This window comes from Bufo bufo, chromosome 5 (assembly GCF_905171765.1).
Source record: "Bufo bufo chromosome 5, aBufBuf1.1, whole genome shotgun sequence".
In the NCBI taxonomy this organism is placed as follows: domain Eukaryota; kingdom Metazoa; phylum Chordata; class Amphibia; order Anura; family Bufonidae; genus Bufo; species Bufo bufo.
This window is the reverse complement of record NC_053393.1, coordinates 425669333-425682670: the sequence shown is the minus strand read 5'-3', so window position 1 is coordinate 425682670 and position 13338 is coordinate 425669333. Positions and strand designations below refer to the sequence as shown.

General features: G+C 43.4%; 1 protein-coding gene across 1 annotated transcript in view; it reads left to right on the top strand.

Annotated features, from left to right (window-relative positions):
- Positions 1-13338, top strand: part of TCAIM (T cell activation inhibitor, mitochondrial) — a 62040-nt gene extending 48702 nt beyond the window's left edge. The window contains exon 11 of the mRNA XM_040433396.1: positions 12979-13338. Within this exon, the coding sequence (XP_040289330.1) occupies positions 12979-13204 (226 nt within the window). The 3' untranslated portion in view covers positions 13205-13338. The remainder of the gene's footprint in view (positions 1-12978) is intronic.

The window sequence follows — 13338 nt, the reverse complement described above, 5'->3', positions numbered from 1 at the left end:
CTGGGGTTAGGGTAGTTATCCACTAGGTGTAAGGAAATCGGGGCGTCGTCAGACCACGTGATAGTGACAATCGCAGTGTATGTAGCTTTATGTAGAAGGTGTATGTAGCTTTATAAGAAAATAATCTATTCTAGTCAGGGAGGTATGAACCTGAGACGCAAAGGTGTAATCTCTTTCCGTCGCATGATGATACCGCCAAATGTCATGTAAGGGAGTGGTTTTTAGTAGCTTACCCAATTCAGGCCGGTATCTCATCGTTGTCCTGGAGCAATCCAGTGAGGCCTCAATGGGAAGATTAAAATCTCCACCCAGGATAATGGAGCCCCTGGCAGAATTCAACAGTTTCTTAAAGAAGCGTGTGAGAAAAGAAATTTGATGAGAGTTAGGTACATATACATTAGCTATGGTATAATCAAGGTGGTTGATGGAGCATAGGAGGATTTTCAATTGAAATTGAACCGAGCATCTAATCCCTATAAGGGTACCGGCTTTTTTAACCTCCGAGGATGCAAAGAACAGATGGGGATAGTGCTTATTAGAGCATCTGCTAGTATCCTTGGCCAGTAAATGTGTCTCTTGCACCATCAGAATATCACATTTGTCCCTATTTGCGTCATTCCACAGCGCAGAGCGCTTATAAGGGGAGTTTAAGCCCCTCACATTCAGAGACATTAAGCGTAACACCATCGCGAGTGTTTGGGGGTGGGTAGAGGCAGGAGGTCACCTATGGGGAAGTGGTGAACAGCAGCCGACACAACAGTACTAGGATCACAATAATACTTCAACAGATGACAAAGTAAATCAAGAACTAAAACTAGACGGATAACTTTGTGATGATTAAAAAGCCACCGGTAAGCGCCCATAGTGTACATTGGTGCAAAGGTAAAAAGAGGTAAAAGGCAGAACCCTGAAAGGGTCACCTTCATAATAAGAGAAGAGAAAAGAAACATGGAGGATGTAAAGAATAAATACGAGAGAGAACATAGGTCACAGACCTGGAAGGTCAGGTATCTACGCCTCCACCCCTCAACTATATCTGAGAGAAAAACATTTAGGAAATCAGAAGAGGAAGTATTGAGGGGACAGACAGGGAAAGATAGAAGAGCAAGACCTTCTTTCTGTGAACAAATGAAACGTTCCACACTGTGAAACAGATGGTAGTCGCCAGATCTTCAGGTTATAACGTCAGCCGTAGTCGTGGGGAACACATGCTTGCCCCGCTTCTTATTGCCCCTCCCAGGTTTGCCAGTTTGGGCCGTAGACCACGGGGCCGGCAAAACCGGGAATGCCTGGAGATTTTGGACACTGCACCAATCTTCAATCGAGACCATGTGGTCCCCGAGAGCTGATAAGAGTTCCGTAAGGTCCTCGTGTAGCGGTATCACAAACTTTTTCCCGGCTACTGTGGTGGAGAGACCGAACGGAAACATCCAATGGTACAGTATTTTCTTTCCCCTCAATAAATCCGTGAGAGGTTTCAATTGTTTCCTTTTGTAAAGAGTCATGGGGGCAAGATCTTGGAACAGGATGAGACGATGGTCTTCAAAGGACCAAGTAGGGTTCTCCCTGGCTTTCCGCAAGATGTCCTCTTTAACTCTGAAGTCTAGAAATTTGCAAATGACATCTCTGGGGGGGTCAGCAGGGCCAGGTCGTGGTCTCAGGGCTCTGTGTGCTGTCTCTATTTTGATAGAAATGGGGTATCGGTCGCTGAGCAGGACAATAGCGATCTGTTTTACATAGAAACATAGAAACATAGAATGTGTCGGCAGATAAGAACCATTTGGCCCATCTAGTCTGCCCAATATATCTGAATACTATGGATAGCCCCTGGCCCTATCTTATATGAAGGATAGCCATATGCCTATCCCATGCACGCTTAAACCCCTTCACTGTATTTGCAGCTACCACTTCTGCAGGAAGGCTATTCCATGCATCCACTACTCTCTCAGTAAAGTAATACTTCCTTATATTACTTTTAAACCTTTGCCCCTCTAATTTAAAACTGTGTCCTCTTGTGGTAGTTTTTCTTCTTTTAAATATGCTCTCCTCCTTTACCGAGTTGATTCCCTTTATGTATTTAAAAGTTTCTATCATATCCCCTCTGTCTCTTCTTTCTTCCAAGCTATACATGTTAAGGTCCTTTAACCTTTCCTGGTAAGTTTTATCCTGCAAACCATGTACTAGTTTAGTAGCTCTTCTCTGAACTCTCTCTAGAGTATCTATATCCTTCTGGAGATATGGCCTCCAGTACTGCGCACAATACTCCAAGTGAGGTCTCACCAGTGTTCTGTACAGCGGCATAAGCACTTCACTCTTTCTACTGCTTATACCTCTCCCTATACATCCAAGCATTCTGCTGGCATTTCGTGCTGCTCTATTACATTGGCTTCCCACCTTTAAGTCTTCTGAAATAATTACTCCTAAATCCCTTTCCTCAGATACTGAGGTCAGGACTGTGTCAAATATTCTATATTCTGCCCTTGGGTTTTTACGCCCCAGGTGCATTATCTTGCACTTATCCACATTAAATTTCAGTTGCCAGAGTTCTGACCATTCTTCTAGTTTTCCTAAATCCTTTTCCATTTGGCGTTTCCCTCCAGGAACATCAACCCTGTTACATATCTTTGTGTCATCAGCAAAAAGACACACCTTCCCATCGAGGCCTTTTGCAATATCACTTATGAAGATATTAAACAAAATTGGTCCCAGTACAGATCCCTGTGGAACCCCACTGGTAACATGACCTTGTTTTGAATGTTCTCCATTGACTACAACCCTCTGTTGTCTGTCACTCAGCCACTGCCTAATCCATTCAACAATATGGGAGTCCATGCTCAATGACTGCAGTTTATTGATAAGTCTTCTATGTGGGACAGTGTCAAAAGCCTTACTAAGCCTTTTACTGTGGAGAGTAGTGATTCTGAGGCATGCTATTCAGGTAGGCTACGGATTCGCAGGTTGTTGTGCCTATTGCGATTGTCCTGGTCTTCTATATGGGTGTAAAGTTGATTCAGATGATCTTGGCAGGTCTGGAAATGGGCGGCCACTTCCCTAGATTGGTTACATAGCTCTGCTGTAGTTTCCTCCAAACCATCTACGTGGTTCCCAATATGGCGTAAGTCTTGTTTGATTTCCTGCAAATTCTGTGCCAAGGGCGATAGCGCATTAGTGAGGGTTTGCTGAAAAAAGTCTCTTGATAGAGGAAGATCAGCTGACGCTTCAGTTAATGATTCGCCTTGCAGCGTGATGTCGGTGGCCATGGGAGTAGCTACATGGATAGCAGATTCTGCACCTGTAGACGGCTTGGTGATAAATCTTTCCATATTACCACGGCTGGGAGCGTTTTTCTGAGGAATAACAGGGTCTTTCGCCGCAGGCTGACCGTATTTGACTATTTCAAAACAGAGAAAGTATGCCCCTGATTAAAAAGCAGATGGCCTTACAATGTTACATTAGGTATGAGTATCAAGGTGCCCATTCAGGTTGAGATCTTATTCAGAGATCCATAAACATTGAGCCCTAGGCTCTGACAGATAGTAGGAGAGATCCAGGAAGAGACCCCCTTCAAGGAAGGAGGGACTTTTAAAACATTAGGACACAGTCCTCTTATGCAGGTTAGTGGAGGTAGAGTGCACAATGAAGCAGTAAAGTTGCGAGTTATATCTGGACTCACATGCTGGTTGGGGAATATGGATTCCTCTACAGGGGGACAGATGCAGGTGGGGATGCAGCTCAGCAGCACTGCCGCGGACACAGTCGGCTTCCTGGATGGCTGGTCTGTTCAGCAGACAGTATGGATCCCTAGCAGGTCAGTCCAGTGTACCCAGGGTCCCGTGATCTCACTGGGTGCCGTACTGCGGCTCGACAGCAACACAGTGAAGGACTGCACGGTCTGCAAAGATGGCGCCCGTCCCAGCGGTAGTCCGCGCAAAAGCCGAGGGAGCCGGCCAGCCGAGTATCTCCCCAGGGACTTCGCGTCTTTCTCTCCCCGCGGTCCCAGGCTATGTCTCCTCCGACTGTTCTCCCCGATCTTTCGCCGACCAGAGGCAGCGCCAGAACGCTGGGCGCACTCCGAGATGTCTTCACTGGTGACCGGTAGGTTGTTCCACTGTAGGGAGTCAGGTTTTTTTGGGGATCAAAGAAGCAGTGCTTGTGTTTTACGGTGTTCAGCAGTACTCTCTGACGGAGCTGCACCGAAGCACGTCTGCCTCGGACCGCCGGAAGTCACGTTCCCCCAGGTCATGTGATATTTTTATAGAGCAGGTCATTACGGACATGGCAATACCTAATATGTATACTTTTTTTTAATTATTTATCTACGTTTTACACAATAATAGCATTTTTGAAACCAAAAAAATGATGTTTTAGTGTCTCCATAGTCTGAGAGCCATAGCTTTTTTTTATTTTTTGAACGATTGCCTTAGGTAGGGGCTCATTTTTTGTGGGATTAGATGACGGTTTGATTGGTTCTAATTAGGGGTGCACCGAAATGAAAATTCTGGTCCGAAACCGAAACCGAAAATTCAGGATGCCCTTGACCGAAAACCGAAACCGAAACCGAAACTGCCTTTTTGCCCAAATACTTTTAAAATACTTTTTTTTTAATGATTTTATTAATAATTCTTTTTCATGAATGAAATTCATCTGTGGGTGGCGCTGTTATGGAGAGGGGGATCTGTGGGTGGCGCTGTTATGGAGAGGGGGATCTGTGGGTGGCTCTGTTATGGAGAGGGGGATCTGTGGGTGGCGCTGTTATGGAGAGGGGGATCTGTGGGTGGCGCCGTTATGGAGAGGGGGATCTGTGGGTGGCGCCGTTATGGAGAGGGGGATCTGTGGGTGGCGCCGTTATGGAGAGGGGGATCTGTGGGTGGCGCCGTTATGGAGAGGGGGATCTGTGGGTGGCGCCGTTATGGAGAGGGGGATCTGTGGGTGGCGCCGTTATGGAGAGGGGGATCTGTGGGTGGCGCTGTTATGGAGAGGGGGATCTGTGGGTGGCGCTGTTATGGAGAGGGGGATCTGTGGGTGGCGCTGTTATGGAGAGGGGGATCTGTGGGTGGCGCTGTTATGGAGAGGGGGATCTGTGGGTGGCGCTGTTATGGAGAGGGGGATCTGTGGGTGGCGCTGTTATGGAGAGGGGGATCTGTGGGTGGCGCTGTTATGGAGAGGGGGATCTGTGGGTGGCGCTGTTATGGAGAGGGGGATCTGTGCACTGTTATGGGCATAACAGTGCACAGATCCCTTTCCCCATAACAGTGCACAGATCCCTTTCCCCATAACAGTGCACAGATCCCCCCTCCCCATAGCAGTGCACAGATCCCCCCTCCCCATAGCAGTGCACAGATCCCCCCCTCCCCATAGCAGTGCACAGATCCCCCCTCCCCATAGCAGTTCCATAGACCGATCCCCCCTACCCATAACAGCCCCGGCCCTGCTGCTCACAGCATCTTTATTTTACCTTACAATCGTGAGGCTCCAGTAACTAACAACTCTGCAGGCAGAGCGGAGGGCGGCGTAACGTCACTTACTCACGTGACGCACCTGCTCCGCCCACTTTATGAATGAAGGAGGCGGAGCAGGCGCGTCACGTGAGTAAGTGACGTTACGCCGGCCTCCGCTCTGCCTGCAGAGTTGTTAGTTACTGGAGCCTCACGATTGTAAGGTAAAATAAAGATGCAGTGACAAAGTAAACCGCCCGCCCGCAGATGGTGGGTGACAAATCCCACACCCCATATTTTCGGCCGATATGTAACAATATCGGCCGAAGTGGATTAGGTGCATTTTCGGCCGATATTTTCGGCTGCCGAAATTTCGGTGCACCCCTAGTTCTAATTGGAGGGACCCATACGCCTTTTTGATCGCTTTGTGTTGCACTTTAAATGATGTTAGGTGACAAAAAAAGGGCTTTTTTGGCACTTTGTTATTTTTTTTACGATGTTCAGCTGAGGAGTTAGGTCATGTGAAATTTTTATAAAGCTGGTTGTTACGGACACGGCGATATCTAACATATCGACTTTTTTTATTTTTTATTTCACTTTAACACAATAATAGCATTTTTGAAGCAAAAAAAAATCGTATTTTAGTGTCTCCATTGTCTGAAAGTCATATTTTTTTTATTTTTTGGGTTATTGTCTTATGTACGGTCTCATTTTTTGTGGGATGAGGTGATGGTTTGATTGGTCATATTTTGGGGGGCATACGCCTTTTTGATCACCCCCCTGTCATTGATCACCCCCCTGTCATTGATCACCCCCCTGTAAGGCTCCATTCAGATGTCCGTATGTGTTTTGCGGATCCGATCCATGTATCCGTGGATCCGTAAAAAACATACGGACGTCTGAATGGAGCCTTACAGGGGGGGGGGGTGATCAATGACAGGGGGGTGATCACCCCATATAGACTCCCTGATCACCCCCCTGTCATTGATCACCCCCCTGTAAGGCTCCATTCAGATGTCCGTATGTGTTTTGCGGATCCGATCCATGTATCCGTGGATCCGTAAAAAACATACGGACGTCTGAATGGAGCCTTACAGGGGGGTGATCAATGACAAGGGGGGGATCACCCCATATAGACTCCCTGATCACCCCCCTGTCATTGATCACCCCCCTGTAAGGCTCCATTCAGACATTTTTTTGGCCCAAGTTAGCGGAAATTTTTTATTTTATTTTTTTCTTACAAAGTCTCATATTCCACTAACTTGTGTCAAAAAATAAAATCTCACATGAAGTCACCATACCCCTCACGGAATCCAAATGCGTAAATTTTTTTAGACATTTATATTCCAGACTTCTTCTCACGCTTTAGGGCCCTAAAATGCCAGGGGAGTATAAATACCCCACATGTGACCCCATTTCGAAAAGAAGACACCCCAAGGTATTCCGTGAGGGGCATATTGAGTCCATGAAAGATTGAAATTTTTGTCCCAAGTTAGCGGAAAGGAAGACTTTGTGAGAAAAAAAAAAATCAATTTCCGCTAACTTGTGGCAAAAAAAAAAAAATTCTATGAACTCGCCATGCCCCTCATTGAATACCTTGGGGTGTCTTCTTTCCAAAATGGGGTCACATGTGGGGTATTTATACTGCCCTGGCATTTTAGGGGCCCAAAAGCGTGAGAAGAAGTCTGGGATCCAAATGTCTAAAAATTCCCTCCTAAAAGGAATGTGGGCCCCTTTGCCCATCTAGGCTGCAAAAAAGTGTCACACATCTGGTATCGCCGTACTCAGGAGAAGTTGGGCAATGTGTTTTGGGGTGTCATTTTACATATACCCATGCTGGGTGAGAGAAATATCTCGGTCAAATGCCAACTTTGTATAAAAAAATGGGAAAAGTTGTCTTTTGCCGAGATATTTATCTCACCCAGCATGGGTATATGTAAAATGACACCCCAAAACACATTGCCCAACTTCTCCTGAGTACGGCGATACCAGATGTGTGACACTTTTTTGCAGCCTAGGTGGACAAAGGGGCCCACATTCCAAAGAGCACCTTTCGGATTTCACCGGCCATTTTTTACAGATTTTGATTTAAAAACTACTTCTCACGCATTCGGGCCCCTAAAATGCCAGGGCAGTATAACTACCCCACAAGTGACCCCATTTTGGAAAGAAGACACCCCCAGGTATTTCGTGATGGGCATAGTGAGTTCATGGAAGTTTTTATTTTTTGTCACAAGTTAGTGGAATATGAGACTTTGTAAGAAAAAAAAGAAAAAATCATCATTTTCCGCTAACTTGTGACAAAAAATAAAAAATTCTAGGAACTCGCCATGCCCCTCACGGAATACCTTGGGGTGTCTTCTTTCCAGAATGGGGTCACTTGTGGGGTAGTTATACTGCCCTGGCATTCTAGGGGCCCAAATGCATGCGAAGTAGTTTGAAATCAAAATGTGCAAAAAATGGCCGGTGAAATCCTAAAGGTGCTCTTTGGAATGTGGGCCCCTTTGCCCACCTAGGCTGCAAAAAAGTGTCACACATGTGGTATTGCCGTACTCAGAAGAAGTTGGGGAATGTGTTTTGGGGTGTCATTTTACATATACCCATGCTGGGTGAGATAAATATCTTGGTCAAATGCCAACTTTGTATTAAAAAAAAATGGGAAAAGTTGTCTTTTGCCGAGATATTTCTCTCACCCAGCATGGGTATATGTAAAAAGACACCCCAAAACACATTGCCCAACTTCTTCTGAGTACGGCGATACCAGATGTGTGACACTTTTTTGCAGCAAAGGGGCCCACATTCCAAAGAGCACCTTTAGGATTTCACAGGCCATTTTTTACAGATTTTGATTTCAAACTACTTAGCACACATAAGGGCCCCTAGAATGCCAGGGCAGTATAACTACCCCACAAGTGACCCCATTTTGGAAAGAAGACACCCCAAGGTATTTCGTGATGGGCATAGTGAGTTCATGGAAGTTTTTATTTTTTGTCACAAGTTAGTGGAATATGAGACTTTGTAAGAAACAAAAAAAAAAAAAAAAAAATCATCATTTTCCGCTAACTTGTGACAAAAAATAAAAAGTTCTATGAACTCACTATGCCCATCAGCGAATACCTTAGGGTGTCTACTTTCCGAAATGGGGTCATTTGTGGGGTTTTTCTACTGTCTGGGCATTGTAGAACCTCAGGAAACATGACAGGTGCTCAGAAAGTCAGAGCTGCTTCAAAAAGCGGAAATTCACATTTTTGTACCATAGTTTGTAAACGCTATAGCTTTTACCCAAACCATTTTTTTTTTACCCAAACATTTTTTTTTTATCAAAGACATGTAGAACAATAAATTTAGAGAAAAATTTAAATATGGATGTCGTTTTTTTTGCAAAATTTTACAACTGAAAGTGAAAAATGTCATTTTTTTGCAAAAAAATCAGTAAATTTCGATTAATAACCAAAAAAGTAAAAATGTCAGCAGCAATGAAATACCACCAAATGAAAGCTCTATTAGTGAGAAGAAAAGGAGGTAAAATTCATTTGGGTGGTAAGTTGCATGACCGAGCAATAAACCGCTAAAGTTGTGGAGTGCCGATTTGTAAAAAAGGGCCTGGTCACTAGTGGGGTATAAACCTGTGGTCCTTAAGTGGTTAATCTTTTGGACGATTGTCTTAGGTAGTGTCTCATTTTTTGCGGGATGAGGTGACGGTTTGATTGGTACCATTTTCGGGGGCATACACTTTTTTGATCACTTGGTGTTGCACTTTTTGTGATGTAAGGTGACAAAAATAATTTTATTTTAAATCGTTTTTATTTTATTTTATCGGACGGGGTGGATCATGTGATATATTTTTAGAGCCTGTCGTTATGGACGCGCCGATACCTAATATATGTGTGTTTTCTTTTTTTTATATAAAATGAGGGGAAAGGGGCGTTTTTTTCTTTTTTTTACTTGAAACGTAATTTTTTTTATTAAAAACTTTTTTTTTTTTTTTTACTTAAAAAAATATATCTTTTTAACTTTATTTCTGTCCCACTCTGGGACTTTACTTATGGGGGTCTGATCCCCTCTGCAGTACATTACAATACATCTGTATTGTAATGCATTGCCTGTTAGTGTATTACACTGAGTAATACACTAACAGGTTGCCTAGGAGACCAAGCCTGAGGCTGGATCTCCTGGGCACATGTAGAAGGCAGGTCCCGATGCCGTGCAGGGCATTGGGCAGCCTCTGCATGGCATCGGGCTGCCTTCTCACCCATGGGGTCCCTGCCACAGCAGCGCAGGGACTCGATGGGCTCCCTCACCCATCTCAAATCCCTTCTATGTCGTGGTCAGCGCTGATTGCGACATTGTACAGCGATGCCGGCAGATACAGCAGGGACCCGGATATCAGGGACTGCCGGACCCCTGCAGTGATCGGGCGTGCACCGCTCCGGTGCCCGCCCGATCACCATGACGTAATAGTACGTCAAAATGCGGGAACGCACCTGCCGCCATGACGTACTATTACGTCATATGTCGGGAAGGGGTTAAAGGAAAATGGAGGTGAAATTTCAAAATATAAAATTTCTTTTGCTGATTTTTTTATGTTAATAAATTTTTTGTTGCAACATAGCAAGGGGAAACGGCAAAATAAACCTCAATATGTAATACCCTGATCCTGATTTACAGAAATACCCATATGTGGTGGTAAACTGCTGTAAGGGCACATGGCAGGGCGCAGAAGAAAAGGAGCATCATATGGTTTTTGGATGGTAGATTTTGCTAGAATGGATTTTGGGCACTATTTTGTATTTGGGAACTAACCCCTCAAAGAATTTATTAAGGGTATACCTAAGCAGCGTTTTATGAAATTTAGAAACATTTGTCTGTGAGAATGAAAAGTTTCATTTCTTCCAATAAAATGTTGCTTTAGCCCCAAATTTTTCATTTTCACAGGGGGTAACAGGAGAAAAAACAACCCATAATTTGTTACCCATTTTCTCCTGAATACAGCAACACCCCATATGTGGTGGTAAACTGCTGTAGGGGCACATGGCAGGACTCAGAAGGGAAGGAGCACCATATGGCTTTTGCAGTGCAGATTTTGATGGATTGGTTTACGGGTGCAATTGGTTTTTATTTTTTGGACGATTAAATTGTGTGGTGGTTCCTTTTTGTGGGATAAGGTGACGTTTTCATTGGTACCATTTTCGTTATTACGCAAGGCGAGGTGACCAAAAATGGCTGTTTTTAGAAATCAGGTTGGTTAGTGATAGCAGCTGAAAGTAAAAGCAGGTTTCAGCTGCTTTCACAGCCAGACAGATTTCTCCTGATATAGCATTGTGCGGACCGGATTTTTGCAGTTCCATAGAAATGAAAGTGTCCAAAAATGCAGATCTAGTGCAGAACAAAAATATAGTCATGTGCCCGAAGCCCAACTTTAGTTTTCTAGAGTTGAGTGAAAACTAGACAGCAGTCGGAAAAAAGAGACTTGCTAAAATATATATTGCTTCCATTATCATAACCTGCCACAAGCAGATAAGTAATAATATGTATTTGCACTCATGTGCAAATAAATTTGTTTAAAAGAAACTACATTTTACAATTCTGATAACTGTGTGAAGTGATCTCCATCTACACAGGACTGTTGTAAAACGGGACTTGTAAGAAGTAGGGATCGACCGATTATCGGAAATACCAATATTATCGGCCGATATTCAGGATTTTGTACATTATCGGTATCGGCATCTAACCTTGCCGATATACCGATAATGCGTATAAAGCAAATACTAGTTAGCGTTTCCATTATGGAAGCGTGCACTAGTATGCATCGGGTGCTGGGAGCGGGGAAGAAGCGCAGCAAGCGCTTCCGATACTCACCCTCCCTGGTCTTCTTTGATGGGCCCGTACTGCACTGTCCTGACCCCGTACAGCATCAGGACATAGTGCGCGCTTTATGACCTGATGCTGCACGCTGTCAGGTGACAGTGCAATGCGGGCTGGAGAACACAGGGGAGCGATACGCCGGACCCGGAGATGAAGAGGAGACGCGGCGCAGGAGAGGTGAGGTCTTTTTTATTTTATTCATCTGAGGTCTGATAGGGGTTAATAAAGGTCTGATCTGAGGTCTGATAGGGGTTAATAATGGTCTGATCTGAGGTCTGATAGGGGATAATAAAGGTCTAATAGGGGTTAATACAGGTCTGAAAAAGGTTAATAAAGTCAGTGATGGTGTAGAAATTGGCATTTGGCACTAGTATTATAAATGTAAATTAGAAATTGACTACTAAGGGCTTTATTAATTTATAAATACATTTATAATATACTAGTGCCAAATGCAAATTTCCACCACCTCAGTGACTACCAACTAATATAATATATATTATGAGATATAAAATATCGGTATAAATTATCGGCTATCGGCCTGAAAGTTCACAGATTATCGTTATCGGTATCAGCTCTAAAAAATCAATATCGGTCGATCCCTAGTAAGAAGAGCTGTCAATCACACTGCAGTCAATCCAGTTTCAAACGCCCACATTATAAACATTAGGAACAAATACATTTTTCCCAGAGGAGCATTGCATGGGCTATAAAACTCCTTACTCCTACTACGCACTCTACACATGGAGAAATAATACCCCCTGGATCTGCGAGAAAGGCCTCTCACCCAGCTAAAGCCAGTTTTCTCTACTCTGCACTTATGAGGGGAAATCAACCCAAAACAGCTGTCTGCGGAGGAAGCTCTGGCTTGGCTTTAAATGGCTTCTCTCACTTTAACAAATAGCTTTTATTATGTAGACAAATTTAATGCAAGGCACTTACTAATGTATTTTTATCTATACACCACAAAAACGAGTAAACTAAATTCCCATGGATTTAAAATATAATGTTTATTCAAATGACAAAAATAAAATGACGACATTTTCATACAAAGTATATAATGGTTACCAACATATGTGGAGATATCTAATAAACAGCACCACCTAAATCTCAATTATCTATTAATTGTTTATAAGCGGTAAGAAAGCACTGCATGAGGGATAAGACCAGTGCAAACTGAAGTGATACATAGGGAAATACATCCTCACTAATAAATATGAACCTGCATTAGTCTAAATACATTCCCAGATTTAGTGACCGCTATGTGACTTGCTGAAGCGACACAACCCCTTTCATCGTAAATGTCTCAAGGGCTGTTTAAAAGATTGAACATTGACTTATAGGATAGCCACCTTCCAACAGGTTGCACAGAGGAACTGCTGTCTTTTATTTCTTTTTCTTTTCTTTTTTTTTTGCAAAGAGAGCAAATTTGCATACCGGAAGCACTGCATGGCCTTTAAGACCCTTACACCTGCTAAACACTCTCCACAAGGAGAAATGACACCAGAAATAGCAATCTTTCATCATAGTACAACATTTCTCATTTTTATTATACTCCTGAACAATCCCTCCAAATGGCTTTGTGAATTCTGCGTCGTTTTTTTTTGTCTTTTGTACAATGAGCTGGCTGTTTCAATTCTCACTAAATGTTATTTATTTATTTTTTCTCAAATTTAATCAGGTTGAAAATTGAAGAACAAGAGTTAACCAAAGCATGCAAAGCCAGTGCATCACTAAGTAGACTGTATAAGGAGCCCAGCATATCCTGTGAGCAGATGATCAACTGTTGTCAACGGCTGATTGAGGAACCATTGCCCAACTTGATGGGGATGCATCTGTGTGTCTCTCATTACTACTCTGTGTTGCAAGATGGAGACTTATGTATTCCCTGGAACTGGAAGAGCTGAAACATAGCACATTATATGCTTGGCAACAGCAATATGACTGTTTCTATATATTTCTACAAAGTTAAAATATATAAGAACAGGTACCCTGGATTCAAGTCTGGGCAGATACGTTAATTAAAATATATTTATTTTTA